Source organism: Danio rerio, chromosome 11 (assembly GCF_052040795.2).
Source record: "Danio rerio strain M-AB ecotype USA chromosome 11, GRCz13ab, whole genome shotgun sequence".
In the NCBI taxonomy this organism is placed as follows: domain Eukaryota; kingdom Metazoa; phylum Chordata; class Actinopteri; order Cypriniformes; family Danionidae; genus Danio; species Danio rerio.
In genome coordinates, this window is record NC_141031.1 from 39,506,661 (window position 1) to 39,521,609 (window position 14,949).

General features: G+C 33.8%; 1 protein-coding gene and 1 long non-coding RNA gene across 6 annotated transcripts in view; one reads left to right on the forward strand and one right to left on the reverse strand.

The window, feature by feature from the left end:
* Window positions 1-14,949, reverse strand: part of LOC147841852 (uncharacterized) — a 202,938-nt gene that overhangs the window by 121,046 nt on the left and 66,943 nt on the right. For 2 of the 3 annotated variants that reach the window (XR_015503014.1, XR_015503013.1), the window contains exon 2: window positions 6,002-6,107. The exons of the other annotated variant lie outside the window; for it this stretch is intronic. This is a non-coding gene — a long non-coding RNA (uncharacterized LOC147841852). The remainder of the gene's footprint in view (window positions 1-6,001; window positions 6,108-14,949) is intronic. 3 annotated transcript variants of the gene reach the window in all.
* On the forward strand, window positions 50-11,972 carry LOC147841858 (uncharacterized). Of its 3 annotated transcripts, XR_015502913.1 has the most exons (13): window positions 50-1,564; window positions 1,866-2,159; window positions 4,512-4,562; window positions 6,538-6,588; window positions 6,675-6,707; window positions 6,836-6,877; window positions 6,977-7,027; window positions 7,455-7,560; window positions 7,796-7,847; window positions 8,314-8,386; window positions 8,635-8,730; window positions 10,465-10,514; window positions 10,608-11,299. XR_015502913.1 is itself a non-coding variant. In XM_087274333.1 (12 exons), the coding sequence occupies exons 1-12, from the start codon at window positions 1,510-1,512 to the stop codon at window positions 10,692-10,694; spliced, it is 945 nt and encodes a 314-aa protein (XP_087130459.1). In that variant the 5' UTR covers window positions 50-1,509; the 3' UTR covers window positions 10,695-11,972. The 3 variants fall into 3 exon arrangements, 2 of the variants coding, with proteins under 2 accessions (XP_087130459.1, XP_087130460.1); XM_087274333.1 differs by lacking the exon at window positions 8,635-8,730 and having other exon boundaries at window positions 10,608-11,972; XM_087274334.1 differs by lacking the exons at window positions 6,538-6,588; window positions 6,675-6,707; window positions 6,836-6,877; window positions 6,977-7,027; window positions 8,635-8,730 and having other exon boundaries at window positions 10,608-11,972.

Consider the following 14,949-nt stretch of genomic DNA (forward strand, 5'->3'; position numbering starts at 1 on the left):
ACATACTAACCAGCTATAGTATGATATAGATATTTCTTTTTTTGTGTTGATGATAACCAAAATGGTGATATTAGAAGTTTCATAAGAGCTAAAACTAAAGATGTCAGTCAAAACGAGGTCAATAAATAGAAATTGGTTTTCTGGAAACATCATTTTAGTCACTGATGATAATTAATACTTTTGTTTTCATTATTACTGTATGTCTTATTGTTTTTATTTACACTAGAAGTTGTATTATTACCCAGAGAATAACACTTAAAACAAACATCTGTCAGATTTAGAGTTGCATTTTATTTCCAAATATATGTGCAGAACAATTTTATTTTTCAATTAAAGAAAATGCCATTCACCAAGACTATTGAAAATACTTAAGAAACAACAAAACAAGTAATTAATTAATGTCAGGATATGATATAAATGAAATATGAGGTCATTTTTTAAAACGTTTTGTGTTTTAGAATAATGTTTTAAAGGTTCTGTTTTAGGAATTAAAAGTACAATTTTATTGTCTATGTATTCTAGTCAAGTCATTTTTTTAGATATAAGATAATTAGAGAAGTAACTTACTTAAACGTTTAGTTATGTAAGTAATAACTGAATTTTTTAAAGTAACTTAGCCAACATAGATAAATATGTCTTAACACACTATTGCAAAAAAAATTAAAAAATTAATATCCAAAAGCACAATATTAGACCATATGACATATTAGACTTGTTACTTCACTATATACTAAGCTTTTCAATAATTTCAGAATGCTTTTAATTTTTTTAAAGTTTATTCAAAGTCTATAAGCCCCATTCTGCATTTTAGATTTGATCTTTTATGAAGTGCCTCCTGAACTGCCTGAAACAAGTTGTCAGTCATTCTACTCCTACTTCATGCTCAAAATAACATTGTTTTTAAAAATGTTGCATGATAACTACCCGTGTCTTTAATGACTGCACACACAAACATCTGTAGTTTGTACAGACGTATTATTATTTGACCTGTTTGTGTTATTAATGTCATTAAAACACAAACGAGTGCTAAAATTTAACCTTTCCTCAAGTAAATATTGCATTTCAGATGGAAATATGCCATGACACTGAGGTAAAATACTGTAGGTATTAACTCATACATCAGATTTGCATGGAAAAGATAATTGAAGTCTTGGGTGATTGTTGAATTGTCTTTTTAATTTCAACAGCGACCTCTAGCGGTGAAGCTCTGACTAGGAGCACGGAAAGACAGTGAGCTTCAGTATTTCTAGAGTGTTTCATATAATCATTGTTTTTATTACATCAAGTTAAACTTATTACCATTTTAAGAGAATCTGATCTTTCCAAAATTATAATTTAAAATTATAATTTTAATTAGGATACAAATTGATGTGACATATTTTAGGCTTAAATAAAAACAAATCAACTACTTAAAGTTCCCCAGTACACCAATAGGTTTCCTGTGGTCTGACGCTCTACTTCCTAGTTCACACTGAGTCTCATTCAGTCTGTTTTCTCACACTTGCTGTGATGGAGTTGTTCATCTTCATTGTTTTTCAGCTCTTCGTGCACGTCCAATCGAACAGTATGTGATTTAAGCTGTTTGTGTTTTTAATGAAAAACATTTTATTGTCTAAAATAGTTTAGCATGTGTGATCAGTGGAGTATTAATATGAACAACACTGTACCTGACATTTTAATAGAGGATTACTGTGTACATGTGAGAACTGTCTTTTAGCTGTCTTTAAGTTTTATGAAACTAACATGATTAATTTAGGTATATTTGTATACTTGAAATATTAATATTACACTACTTGCAAAAAATAACTGATTCTTCTGTGTGATGTAGACTGTTTATTAACTATGTATTGTTTGACTCCCACCAGACACACTTCAGAAACCCTTCATCAGTATTAGTGAAGATCAGCTCAGCATATCATGTGAAATACCAGCTTCAGTCAGAGCGAATGTGAGCTGTAAATTCCTAACTGGAGATGGAGCTCTTCTGTACAGCCTTGACTCTCAGTGGAGTACATCTAAAAAACAACATATTTGTATGTTTTATCGAAATTCTAGTGAACTCTTGAGATCAGGAAACAGTAGACAGTTGAGCTGTGAGTATTCACTTAAGACTAAACCTGATATCAGATCTCCACACAGTGACCCATACACACTCAGAGGTATGATTTAATTACTATTGTATTTTGTTCACATATGAGAGTTTTATAGTGTAAGAATATTATTTTTCACTGTTGTTTTTATCTGATGATTGTCTGCATTTGTTGTGTCTCTCTGAACTGCATGTAACTGCGTTACACAAAATGATTAAAGGTCTTTTTGTGACAAACGCTAAACCACACAGTCACTTCACCAAAAGAACAACCTGATACATTCATAGAGGAAGGAAGAGTGTTCAGAGCTTGTCAGAAGAAAAGATTAATACATATCAGAAATATACTATCTCTGACGCATCTAAACAGTAAAAGCTTGTGAAGAGAACAGAAATGCCTGCAGAAAGGCATTTGAGATACAAATTGAAAGCTGGACAGTTCTAAATGCATCTGGTTGTTGAAACTACATTTGTAAATTTTATTTCTCCCAAAATGAAACAAAATAAACGTAAGAGCACACATATTGTGAGCTATATGACTGTAGGATAGAAGCAGAAATGCAACAGAAGGCCACAGTTTGAGATGTTTTTTTTTCTTTAAAATAAAAATTTTAATTTAATCTGTAAATTTAGCTTTATTTTTGGCCTTTAAATTATGAAATTAAATTGTTAAATTAATGTCAGATGGGGGTGGCATGGTAGCACTGTCGCATTACAGCAAAGTGGTCGCTGGTTCAAGTCCCGGCTGGTCAGTTGGCATTTCTGTAAATTGAATAAACTAAATTGGCCATAGTGTATGTGCGTGAATGAGAGCTTATGGGTGTTTCCCAGTACTGGGTTGTAGCTGGAAAGGTATCCGTTGTGTATAACATATGCTAGATGAGTTGGCGGTTCATTCCGTTTTGTCAACCCCTGATTGATAAAGGGTTTAAGCCAAAGGAAAATGAATAAATGAATATCAGATGGCAGCTATAACTTATCTCTATGAAAACAGAGAAATAATAGGCCTTATAGAAAAAGACAGCATAATATTAGTTTACAAAAGGCACATAGTTTTTTTTGAGAGAGAGTATCTATATATATGTTATATAGATATATATATATATATATAGATATATATATATAGATATATACAACAGCCAAGAAAACCTGTGAGTAACTGATTTTACATAAAAATAGTTTTTTTACTTTACCTTAAATATCATTGAAAACTGTCTTCTTTCAAGCTCTTGATTACATATTGAACATTTACTGTACTATTGCTCTCCACCAAAAATGTCTATTTTTAGCAGCATCAACTGTACAAGTCACTACTAAAACCACAACATACAGGACACATAAATAAGTCAAACTTTTTAGAAAACACCCTTTTTGTTTATGTCAGGGTAAACTTGAGAAACAAATTTCTACTGAAAAGTCCTTCCTCAGTAACTATGTTTTGTTATTTTTATGTTATCTTCCAACCAGTGTATAGTGTCAGTGTATAGAATTAATGTTGAATTCAAAAGACAAATGAAAAAAATATCTAAGATCTAAATCTATTTTTAATGGGAATAGGAGACTAAAAGGCAAAAAAACCCAAAGCTGATGATTATGGGATGGTTTAAATACAGTGAACAGTTCTACAAAGTGTGTGTGCCTGTTGTGACGAGTCAGAAGCTAGTTGATCCATCAGCAATGCTTTATTACCTGTAGAGATACCAGTAATCAGAAAACAGAAGGGCTATCCAATGACAGGTCGATACACAGGCAAGGTTCGGGGCAGGCAGAGAACAGACAATTTAAGCAAACAATGGTTTAAAGCACAGATGGCAAACCACTATAAACCCTACTGGGCAAATCAAGACTTTGCACTGAACTGCACAGAACAAGAGGCTTACATGAGCGAGTAGAAATTAGATGCACCTGCCACCATAATCAGTCCCAGGCACGGAGGTTTATGGGGAATGGAGTCCAAATAGACCAGACTAAAATTTGGGCGATAGTACTTTCTGATGGTGTTCAATGGAGGAAGCCAGTGCTCCATTTGTAACCGTACCGTGTTCAGTCTTTAAATAGTATAACTAAATTTTTCTGCAGTTTGTATCGTTACTTCTTGTAACAGAGGTATGTCAGAATATACTACATACTTATGGAAGGTTTTTCAGCTTCAGCAATGTCTTATCAAAGATATTCTGCACAACAATTGCAAGTTTCTCCCACTTTTTTCAAAGCACTTTGCCATTTGCCTTTAGACAGACATGTCATACAATACATGTTCTGTAAATGCTTTAATAAATACTTACAAATTGATTACAAAATTAATTTTGCACCTTATCTCCACTTTACAATTACCTTACAATGTTTAGTTCAGTACAACACAAAAATGAGCCTTTAGGTCACATGTAATTTTTAATTCCAACATATGATGTTCTTATTGCAGTTTTAACAGCAGAGGCCACTCCAAATCATTCACCAATAGACTCAAAAGCATGTGAGTAAAGTCTAGTGTTCAATTTAAACAAGCATCTAACACCGTTCTAACCAGATGCAACACAATGTTTTAACACACAATAAAAGCTATCTCTTTCATTTTAATCTGAGTCCTAACCATCCATGACAGCAACACACAAAGTTTCTATTTTTAAAATAATTTATATTTCTGTGATATAGCGGCTGATCAACAGCACAAACTACTACAGATGCTTACGTGCTTTATTATGCATTCATTTTTTCCAGTGTGAGCCGAATACCATTATAGCCAAACTGAGAGCGCCACCAGATAGTTACCTCAGATTTTCAAAATAAAATAAATATATGCTACATATACTAGTTTTTACAAGGGTGACCATAAATCCTATTTTTTTGCAGATGTGTCCTTTATTGGGAGAAAAATATTTCAAAAATTTCAGGGATTTAGCTTTTGCTTTTTACAGTCCTCATTAATTGTATGCTTTCACAAGGAGCACATGATTAAATGCCCCGCACAGTAGGAGAACGCGTTATAGTGCTTTCACACCAGACGCGGATGAAGTGTCAAGCGTGAGTGATTTACATGTTATGTCAATGAATAGACATCCTGCGAGTGAAGCTGATGTACAAGTTGATGAACTCACAAAGCTAAATGCACATCTGAAAAGATTTAGACACGGCGCTGAATGAATATATGCTGTTTTTCAGCCTTCCTAAATAACATAAGTACAGCTTCTCTCTCAATAAATATCATGTTAGCCATTTAGCAATGAAGCTAGAGTCACCAGGCAGACAGAAGCCCTGCCCATAACATGAAAAGTGCAAATGAAGAGAGTAAACTCAAAATGTTAACGAGTCTATTTACGGGTAATTAACGAGACTAAAGCTGCGGTCACAATAGAGTTTGTGTGTGCAAAATTCTGTCGTGTGGCGCTGCAAAAATGGGCAGGATTACACAAGATGATTAGACATTAAAAAAAGCGAGCTATTTGTCCATGTTTTTCATTTCTGTCCTGAGAAGACATGTTTCGATCATCGATTGGTCTCACGCAATCAAGTGATGCGATTTCGCAAGTTAGAGTTCACCAAGCTTGAGCTTTGCAGCGACCTACGAAACTTGACGCATGACCTTGCATTTACAGTCTGAAGTATTCGTATGCGTATGAATGGAAGTCTATGGGGAGAAAAGTCCAGTGTGACGGCAGCTTTATTCGCGCGTGCCGCATCTGGTGTAAACACAGCATTAGGAGACTAGCGGCTGAAAGTAAGTCAATCATAGACATGACTAACACCTGTGTGTTTGCAGTGATAGGGACAGAGAGATGACATTTAAAGAGCAGATGAAGACGGACATGAGAGAGAGAGAGAGTGGGAGTGGGAGAGAGAGCAGAGCCTGTGAGCTACCTCCTAATGATTGTTTTGGGTCTAAGAAATCAAAACTAAACAAGATTTATTTCCTACCTGAGTTACCGATCCAGTCTTCTTCTATACCCACACAATACGAGCTTGTTGGACATGCATTAACATTAGCAGCAGCTTTCCCCTGTCAGTGGCTGGCACATGGCTCCTATAGTGTAAAAATAAAAGTCATTTTTATTATTTTACTTAAACTCATTGAAAAGAAGCAATGTCATGTAAAAGATATTACAATTATTACTTGTCTATTATTATTTATTTGCTGAGGGCCAAATGTCAGATGGAAAGAATGTTATTTATTTCTTTTTTACCTTTCTTATTACGTTATTAGTTCAATAAATGTTTTATGTTTGTGAATGCTTTGGTTAAATATTTACAAGACCGAAAAAAATACAGGTCAGTGCACGTTTCTGCACTTCTGAATAGCTCTGCTGGTATTTAAAAGTTACCATTATGTCACAACTTAAGCGGACATATAAGTTGCTTGTCGTGTTGCTGTTAGGACATGGTGTACATTTCTTTTCTTTTATAGTGTTTACTGAAACTCATACTGTATATTGACATTTAAATCTATTTTCCAGCAAAAGTTACCGTCATTCCCATAACTGAAGCCTCAATGGCCACTAGACATGGTAACTTTTGAAAAATATCATCATAAATACTCATTATTCTTAAAAAAAGTACATTTGAAACATAGCTTGCAACATTCTCATTGTAGATTCAACCACAGAATCCACAGACCAAAAAACAAGTGAGTAAAGTTCCTCAACGACCCCCAGACATGGTAACTTTTGAAAATTATCACCTGTAGCACTCGCCTTTCTTAAATCATTTTTCAATCAAAATCCAATTTACATATTTTTACTGCACTTTCAATAGCAACATCCACTGCAAAGACCTCACAAGCAGACAAAGGAACATGTAAGTGAAGTTCGGTGTTCAATTCAAAAACACAATTCACAATAAAATAGTTCTTTAGTGTTTATTAAAATGCATGTTGCACTTTACATTCTTTTCTAGCAACAGTTTCTGTCATTTCCACGACTGAAATCTCAACGATCACTAGAAATGGTAACATTTGAAAAAGTCACTCGTCTTAAAACAATTTCCATTTTAAATTCAGCATACAACATTCTCATTGGAGTTTCAACAGCAAAGTCCACTGCAAATGCTTCATCCACAGACATACACACAAATAAGTAAGGTTTACCTGACAATAAAATTATTCTTAATCCTAATGTTAACTGAAAAATTTTAATAATCCTACAAGCAAAGATTTTATTTCGAAGATATTTTCCTCCATATAAATGCATTCACTTCACTTCTCAATCTCTGTAGAATATTTACATCTTCCTATGCACACACACAAATTATAAAACAAATACATGTTCATTTTTTCTCAGCTGGACTTATTAATCTAAAAAGCACATACTGTATATATTAAACTTCATTACTGTACATAAACATGTATTAAAGTGTTGGTGTCGTTTTGAGACAGATAAAGAAGCTACATGGCTGATACCGCTGGTTTCCACTGCTGTTGGTGTCATTTTATGTGGATTCCTCTGTCTCTGCTGGTTTGCAAGTACGTCAAGTACACAATTGTACACTCCATGCTGATCAATTTAATATGTGATCTAAAACTCAATATCCAATAAACAAATATTGTATTGGTTAATTGTTTTCTAGGTAAAAGAAGAAGAAACAAGTAAGATTTTGTTTATGCATTATATTTGAGTGTTTTTTATTTAACTTAAACAATTTTACAGTAAAGAATTTACATATTTAGGTGCTACAAATGCATAAAAAAATGCCAGAAAATTATCATTTCATTCACAGGGATAAAATGAGAACGATGAACCCCGATGTGCCCAGTCAAGGAATCGGTATAGTGAGTATCTATTCATTAACAACCTTAATATAAATAAAATAATAAAACTTTAGAATTAGTATAAATACTAAGAATGGTTGAGAGTAAAGTCACGGTCAGATCACACGATTATTATTGTCGGTTACGAAAGTCAGATTTTGCAATTTTTTTTTTTCTTGATAAAATCTTGACTTGCTGTGGGTAATAGCAAACGTGCCAGACTACAAGTTCCTTCACGATCAGTCATCCTGTGATATCTACGACGAGCGTTATTTCCCAAAACAGTCACAAGTGTTATAACAATATTTCTTATCTAATTTCAATGTTTTATAAATCTTATGTTAATCTCAATAAACACTGATGCTTGCTAACAACTAGGCTACATTATTCAACCCTCTACCATATGGTGTTGCATGGCAACAAGTTATTTATATCAAATATGTTAATTTATTTATTTATTTTTTACATTTGTTCATTGTGTTTTCAGAGTGGTTCTGGACCACCAGAGATATATTCTCTGATCACTTCTGCACCAGCCACTTCGCAGCATTTATATGAAGGTAAAAGAAAATAATTCTCCAGGAAATGATCAAAAAGTCTTAGCAACAGCATCTGGAGGGATAAACAAACCTTTAGTTAGAAACAGTGAAGTGACTACAGCTTCTCAGAGACAGCCATTTCCTGTTTTAAGTCAGATCAGAACTATTATTATTTATAATAGTGTTATGTGAAGCCATTTCATCTCTGTCTTCTTCTTCTGGATGTTTTTCTACTCATTAACAATTATCTTCATTTTGTTCTTTGAAAGATCTGAAGCCAAAACAAAGCAAAACACAGCAGACCCTACAGACACTTTCAGGACTTCATTTCATTTAGAGGGCACCAATGATGAAAATCCTGTTTTGTAAGCTGTTTAGACAAAACTGTGTGTAGGTATAGTGTGTCCACACAGTCATATTGGAGAGATAGAAACACAATAAGTCTTTTTTTTTAATTTCCTGATATTAAAACAGGGTCCAAGTCCCTGCAATTTTAAGGCCCACCACAACGTGATGTAGGAGTACAAATGAATTACCAGATGCGTATTAGTGTGTATATGTCTCCATAGTAGTGCTTACAAACAAAACCATAAGACAGGACTTGCACAAAACAACTGGGATTATCTGTTCAGCTCTCTGTGATCAGCAGCACCTCAAGAAAGCGCAGGGCGCAAACACCTTAAGGGCGTGTCATAATGATTTTTGCTAATATAAGGACGGATTAATCCGCTTTGCGCCGTGGCGCATGGTCTAAAAGGGTTAAGTTTATTTTCTTAATGAGTTATAAGTGTATTTTGAGAATAAACCAATCAGAGTCTCATCCCCCATTCCCTTTAAGAGACAGTTACGTTGCGCCATAAGCGCATTTGCTATTTACATGACGCAAAGTAAGTTCACTTTCGCTTTTGTCTTTCGTGCATAGGGAAACCTTTACGCACAGACATCAATTAGCCCATAAATGATTAATTTTGTTTGTTAAGGGCAAAGATTTATTTCAAAACTATTTCTAAATTCAGTTCTAATTTCCAGCAAACAAATAAATGAACAATAATAACGAAGTGTGGTCAAAATACTGAGCTATTTCCAAATACACCTGCTATGCCCCATATGGCCTAAAACCTGACAGGTGGACAAATATAAGCTTGTTTTTAATAAATATAAATATGGATATAATACATAACACTGCTAATAATAATAATAATATTATACAAAAGCAAATTGAATGAACTGAAAAAGCCTCCTGAGATGAAGGATTCAAGGCAGTGATTTATAAATTCATGTAGGCTAGAAAAAAATATGATTTGTAATATTTTAATCCTTTATATTTATATCCTATATATATCCTTATTATATCCTATATATATATATCCTTAATATTTTAATTCTTTTTTAAATGTAAAGATATTTGCGTATTGCTCCACATCTTGTGTATTAAGCAGTGTGTAAGCGAGGCGCACTCTACGCCGGACTCTAGACAGAGTTTGTTCTGGTCTTAACAAAAAACTGTTACAGTTTCTCAAAATATCAACGCGCCAGCAGAGCGCCAAAACACGCCTGTTTTTTTAGACCAGAACGTCTATGGGCGCACATATGAGCGCAAATGCATTTGCTATTTAAACAGCATGGCGCAAAAAGACAAAACCACTCTTGCACCAAACTGAAACTAGCAAATAACAATTGTGTCACGCCTTGCGCCATATTGCGCCGGGTGTATGATGGGCCCAAAGTCATTCTGTTATGAGGATCAGATCTTGTTCTGTTCACATACAAGTTGTTAATTTAGTTATATATACATTTTGGAAACTTTAACTCCAACTGCAGAAACAACCACATCAGCGGTAACATTTTCTCACTAGTGTAAAATCAGCCTTTTAGACACATATATAAATGTTAGAGACATGGCTCAGCCAATCACAGTCAGCTAATATGAGGATGTGGGAGAAACACGACATTCATCACAACACGCACATCTGAGAAGAGATCATTTTAATGTGCAAAGTGTCATTTGTTAAAAAATTAAAGTTATCGTTAAATAACTTGTTTATCAAGTGTAAAACATGTTCATTAATGTGATAATATGCTTGTGCATGGCATTTCAGATGTTTTGGTCAACAAACAACAGCATCAAGAAAATGCAGAGAAAAATAAGGTAAGAACAATCTCACAAACTAAACCCATATAATCATAGAATAATGACGAGAATACAAACATAATTAATACCATGTAAATCTTTCTTCTCAAGAATGTTGACCACCTCTACTCCACCATCCATACACCAGTCCAGTCAAACTCTGGAGATCCAGTATACAGTTTGGTAAAGATGCACTGATGAGGAGCCTCACTTGTTTTATTTCACTGTGTACAGGACATTAGTTATAAATGAAGTGTTTTTTACTTGCAGACGTGTTTTATTTTTATTAGTTAGTGGTGTAGAATATAAAGTGTGACCTCTCTGAACATCTATATCACAGGTGTCAAACTCAGTTCCAAAAGGGCCGCAGCTCTGCACAGTTTAGTTCCAACCCTAATTAAACACACCTGATCAAACTAATTGAGTCCTTCAGGCTTGTTTGAAACCTACAGGTAAGTGTGTTGGAGCAGGGTTGGAACTAAACTGTGCACGGTTTCTGCCCTCCAGGAATTGAGTTTGACACCCCTGATCTAGAGCTGATACTGCCATCTAAATAGTGATAACAATTCTCTATAAGGCAATGTATTGTGCTTGTGCTCTCTGGTGTTTCTCTTGTGTACTTTTGTCTATGCTAATGTTAGATGAGAGAGGTATTATTTACTCAGGTTATTTATAGATATCCTGATAAGATAAAGAGAGTTTAGTGTGTTACTTTAGCCTGTTCCTCTCCTGCAGTTTTAAAACAGTGTATATTTGTATATATTCTTATATGTTGATTTAAAATAAAGCATCTATTATAAAGTAATCTCATTGCGAACCTGCACTCTATTTATTCAGGTGATTGAAGTTACTGTTATTTTTTTTTTCTTTTTACTTTGCATGTCAAAGCAGCTTAACAAGATGAACAATTCGTTTAGCTACATGTCCTATTATCCCAAAAGCCATAAAAAATTAATAGTACCAATAAAAAAGCCTTGTGTAAGCACACCAAGCGATAAACGTGTCAGATTTTGAGCTTGAACTACTAAAAACTAAAAAATGACTTCCTACAATAAGTTCTCAGAATGAAAGCCTGCAAACTGATTTCTATTTAAAGGGCTTTTGACACTTTTGTTAGGCAAATTAAAAGCATGTGACATTTATGAGGCTACTGAGAGCCTCTCTACTGTGTACCACACATGAAACCAAAGCCAAGTATAAAAGCACTGAAACTGTCATAGTTTTAGGCTGCAGTGACCTCAAGAGACAATAGAGGATGTCTAAATTGAAAACCCTATACAACAGGGGTCTCGATCTCAAAATGGCGGGGAGCCATATTAGTGACTAACGATTTATAGGAGGGCCGTTTTAACATTCAAGCACATGAAAAAAGTGTAAACCTGATGTGATTGATTCACTCAGACATTCTTCCCCAGAGTATCAAAGCTCCTTCTTTTTGTTTCTTGTTGCACACATTAAAGGGTATTTTAAATTATGAAGAAAAAAAAAACAGTTTAACATTAGGCATAATATTAATTATTATTATTTTCATGTCCCAATTAATAGTTGCTTAACCAAAAGTTTAACAGATAGCACAAGAACAGCAGAAAGCAGACTGGGTAACTTTAGTGACTTTACTGGCAATTGTTTTTCTCAATACTATTCTTTTTTTTTTTGTAAAACTACAATATTAAGGGGGAAAGTAAATATATATTTGAGGAAAATCTATTCATGAGATCATTTGAATTGAATATCAGCAAAATGATCATATTTACACCACCAGTGTAACATGTTTGTACAGTGAAATACAGGGGGTATAAAACTGATTATAATCAAATGACACTTAAATATTTACAAAAATAGAGTTTTCGTGAAAATAGAGCACTTATGGACATATATTTCAACTTTTAAATCAGACCCAGAAAATATCTGCATATGTATTACACTCGACCGTACAATAAGAGGAACCAATAGTAACCCGGATATATATTACAATACTTTAAATGTCCAGTAAGTGCGGTGGGAGGAAGAGGGAGGGGCTAACTGTAGGGGGAGGGAGCTAACTGTATGTACAGAAGTTATATACTGTATCTAGATGGTTTATGTGCAATATGTGCATTGGAGAATTGGAGAAAAAAAAAATATATATATATAATATGTTAATGATTCTCACAAAAGTCATCTACAATGATTTGACAGGGTAGGAAATACCCTGTATTTAATGTATCAATGTGCAACACTTTATTTTTATATATCTCTGCAAATATTTACATTTTTAATTGATTACTTCTATATTATATGAAGCTTACTGGTAATTGGCACTATGGTGAGCTATTTTTAGAACAGGCCTGCGGGCAACACATGTGATCCATGCTGATGACCCCTGGACTAAACCATCACTAAGTGGTCTAAATAATTATTTTAGAATACTATTAATAACATTGAAAGTGCTTTATGAAACTCTATTAACATACAACTTTCCATCAGACAGCCAGAAACATGTAATCACATTTTTGTCTATTAGAATATAATTTCTGTGTTATTATGTTAAATATAAATGCTTATTTAATGACACTGACAGTGATAAAATGCTAAAAACAACAATGTCTGTTATCATTATGCAGTAGTTGTTTTTCCTGTTATTATTATGATTTATTTCTGTTTCAGCTAGATTTCTTTGTTGTAACAGACTTTTTTCTCCTTTGTCTTTTGACAGACTCAAGGCTTTATTTCTGCCTGGACCCATAAGATAAGTCTTGTATCGCTTTATCAGTAATTCACATGCTTGTAAGTAACATGAGTAAGTGCATGCTTACTTAAAAGCTTAATTATAGGAGAACACATTTTTCTAAAACACGCTTATGAAATATTAAATCTAAATTCTATGGCTCATTTTTTATTAACTGTTGTGCTGCACATTAGTTCTCACAAAATAGAAATTGTAACTGCAGCATGTTTTAATCTAATAATCTCCTTTAGTTTACATTATTACCTGTATGGTTGATTTCTTCACTTCTTCTGCTTTTATGTATTAATTTCCACACATTTACTCAATAATGACAACTGTGTGAATCAAACTGACAAATGTGTGAATTATTTTGATTTAGTATTAGTTTTCCTTCAGTTCTACTACTTTATACAGATATTTTTGTTAAGTTTATAATACTTCATCTTAAATGTTCAGAACTTGTGATTGATAAACTTGTTTAACAATAATTATACATTGAAACGTTGAAAGATCAAAAATTCATTCAATATTGCTTATTGTAACACCCATGCTACTGTGAGGCTTGTGTTTAGGGTTGGGGTAGTTGTAGACATTTATAACAAACAATGTAATGGGTAATATTATAATAATATAAATAATTCTTGGGTGGCTCAGTGGTTAGCACTGTTGCCTCGTAGCAAGAAAGTTGGCTGTTTCTTTGTTGAGTTGATGTACTCCCCATGTTCGCATGGGTTTCCTCCGGGTGCTCCAGTTTCCCCCTACACTCCAAAGACATGCTCTATATGTGAACTAAATTGGCCGTATAGTGACTGTGAGAGTGTATAGGTGTTTCCCAGTACTAGGGTTGCAGTTAGAAAACATATGCTGGATAAGTTGGCGGTTCATTCCGCTGTGGCTACCCCTAATAAATAAAGCAACTAAGCTAAAGGAAATTAATGAATTAATGAATAATTCTTTTCGCTAGCAACAGCCACTCGCACATGAACATCCACGACGTATTAGACCAGTACATCATCTTGCTACAGGATACAGCGAGGACACACTCTGCTTATTAATAAATATTAATAATTGTAGAACAGTGTCACAAAAATTATGCTATATTGATGAGAGCATCCACAGCTCTATCCTATCTACAGATTTTACATTGAGTTTATATTGTGATCTACATTCAATAGTTAAATAGATGTGCTCAATTATAGAATAACGAGGACATCTGCTGGTCACATCCAGTAAAGACAAGAATACAGATGAAAACCTGAAACTATATAAATTCTGTATAAATTCCTCCAACAACTCCTCCTCTAATATTTGACAGATCTCATCTATCCAACACTGCCTATACAAAACTGCAGCAGATCGTATTTCATTATTATTTAATCTGCAATTCTCAGACATATAATACAGTTACAGTATGCTCATTAAAATGATGTGTCTTATTCTGTGTAATTCTTAAATTAGTCTTATTGAGTGCCGATATAATCGACCCTTATTGTGAATGCAAATTTAGTGTTTAATATATTTCTATTAATTAATTGCATTCGTCGTGTGAACAGGCCTTTATAACCAAGTGTGAACACAATGAGTATTGGATAGCAAGCTAATACCAAATATTTACTTGGGTATACACATAAGTATGGATGAACACATACAGCTGACAAAGAAATTGTAAAAATATTACTATATAGAGACTGTGCATTAGTTCTTACTACTTACTCTTAAGTGGCAATTTAAAACACAGTTTGAATG

Coding starts and splice junctions, on each gene's coding strand:
- LOC147841858 (XM_087274333.1), top strand. CDS start 1,510: ATGGAGTTGTTCATCTTCATTGTTTTTCAGCTCTTCGTGCACGTCCAA. Junction 6,878..6,976: donor ACAAGCAGACAAAGGAACAT/GTAAGTGAAGTT, acceptor ATTCTTTTCTAG/CAACAGTTTCTGTCATTTCC. Junction 7,848..8,313: donor CCAGTCAAGGAATCGGTATA/GTGAGTATCTAT, acceptor TTGTGTTTTCAG/AGTGGTTCTGGACCACCAGA.